This window comes from Limulus polyphemus, unplaced genomic scaffold (genome assembly GCF_000517525.1).
Source record: "Limulus polyphemus unplaced genomic scaffold, Limulus_polyphemus-2.1.2 Scaffold3, whole genome shotgun sequence".
NCBI classification, from domain to species: domain Eukaryota; kingdom Metazoa; phylum Arthropoda; class Merostomata; order Xiphosura; family Limulidae; genus Limulus; species Limulus polyphemus.
This window is the reverse complement of record NW_013665613.1, coordinates 90,239-91,144: the sequence shown is the minus strand read 5'-3', so window position 1 is coordinate 91,144 and position 906 is coordinate 90,239. Positions and strand designations below refer to the sequence as shown.

Sequence of the window (906 nt, the reverse complement as noted above, 5' to 3'; positions counted from 1 at the left end):
GGGTATCGAAACCCGGTTTCTAGCGTTGTAAGTCCGCAGACATACTGCTGTGCCACTGGGGGGCTGCATTGAGAGAAAAACAAGAGATCCTTATAAAATGTACTTGTTAGACCGTATTATCAAGAAGATGTCAATTTCTTAGATGCCTCACGTATTTAAGGTATTTAGTGCCATTACTTTTAAACAATTAAGTAGCCTAAATTGACTACCTTTTGTCAGCTCCCTTCAGCTTCTATCAACAATAGCATTGAATTAATACTTATTTAACGTTAAGCAACAAAGTGAGTTGAGAAGATATAAAGGAAATAACACACAGGAAGGTATGAAAATTTATATATTTGCTTTAACATAACATTTACCAAATCAAATTCAATATGAACCTTGTCGTTAGGTTTTGTAAAACTGTTATTAGATGGATAAACGCAATATGAACCCATTCAAATATAATATATACTTAATTAATTGTTTTCTAAATAACTATATTGCAAGATTTTATCATTATAAGAAAGTTTTCTTTGTATGTTACTGAACTAATAACTAATTGTAAAAGCAAGGGAGAAATCCATACTCACCAATGCAAGGCATTCAAAATCACATACATCCAAGTATCCATTATTGTCTGTATCTGTAAAGAGAGTATATATTAAAATTATGTTTCGTGATATTATTTCACAAAAAAAGGTATATATATATATATATATATAAGAGGAACGTTTGTTTATTTGTTTATTTTGTTCTCTATAGGAAACCAAACGGTTGAACTTGCTAAATTTTAAAATAACTTCATAATAACCAGTTTTTACAAGAATTTAATGGTGCCATTTATTTTGTATTTGGTGTAGTATTTAATGACGAAATTGACAATTAATGATTATTGCGCCATTTTTTTGTAATAATTTCTTTTGC

The 906-nt window shown here is 29.1% G+C and overlaps 1 protein-coding gene across 1 annotated transcript in view; it reads right to left on the bottom strand.

Annotated features, from left to right (window-relative positions):
• The window catches only part of LOC106468109 (sarcoplasmic calcium-binding protein 1-like), a 55,797-nt gene that overhangs the window by 26,001 nt on the left and 28,890 nt on the right, over nucleotides 1-906 (bottom strand). Inside the window, exon 3 of the mRNA XM_022397016.1 lies at nucleotides 573-625. Within this exon, the coding sequence (XP_022252724.1) occupies nucleotides 573-625 (53 nt within the window). The remainder of the gene's footprint in view (nucleotides 1-572; nucleotides 626-906) is intronic.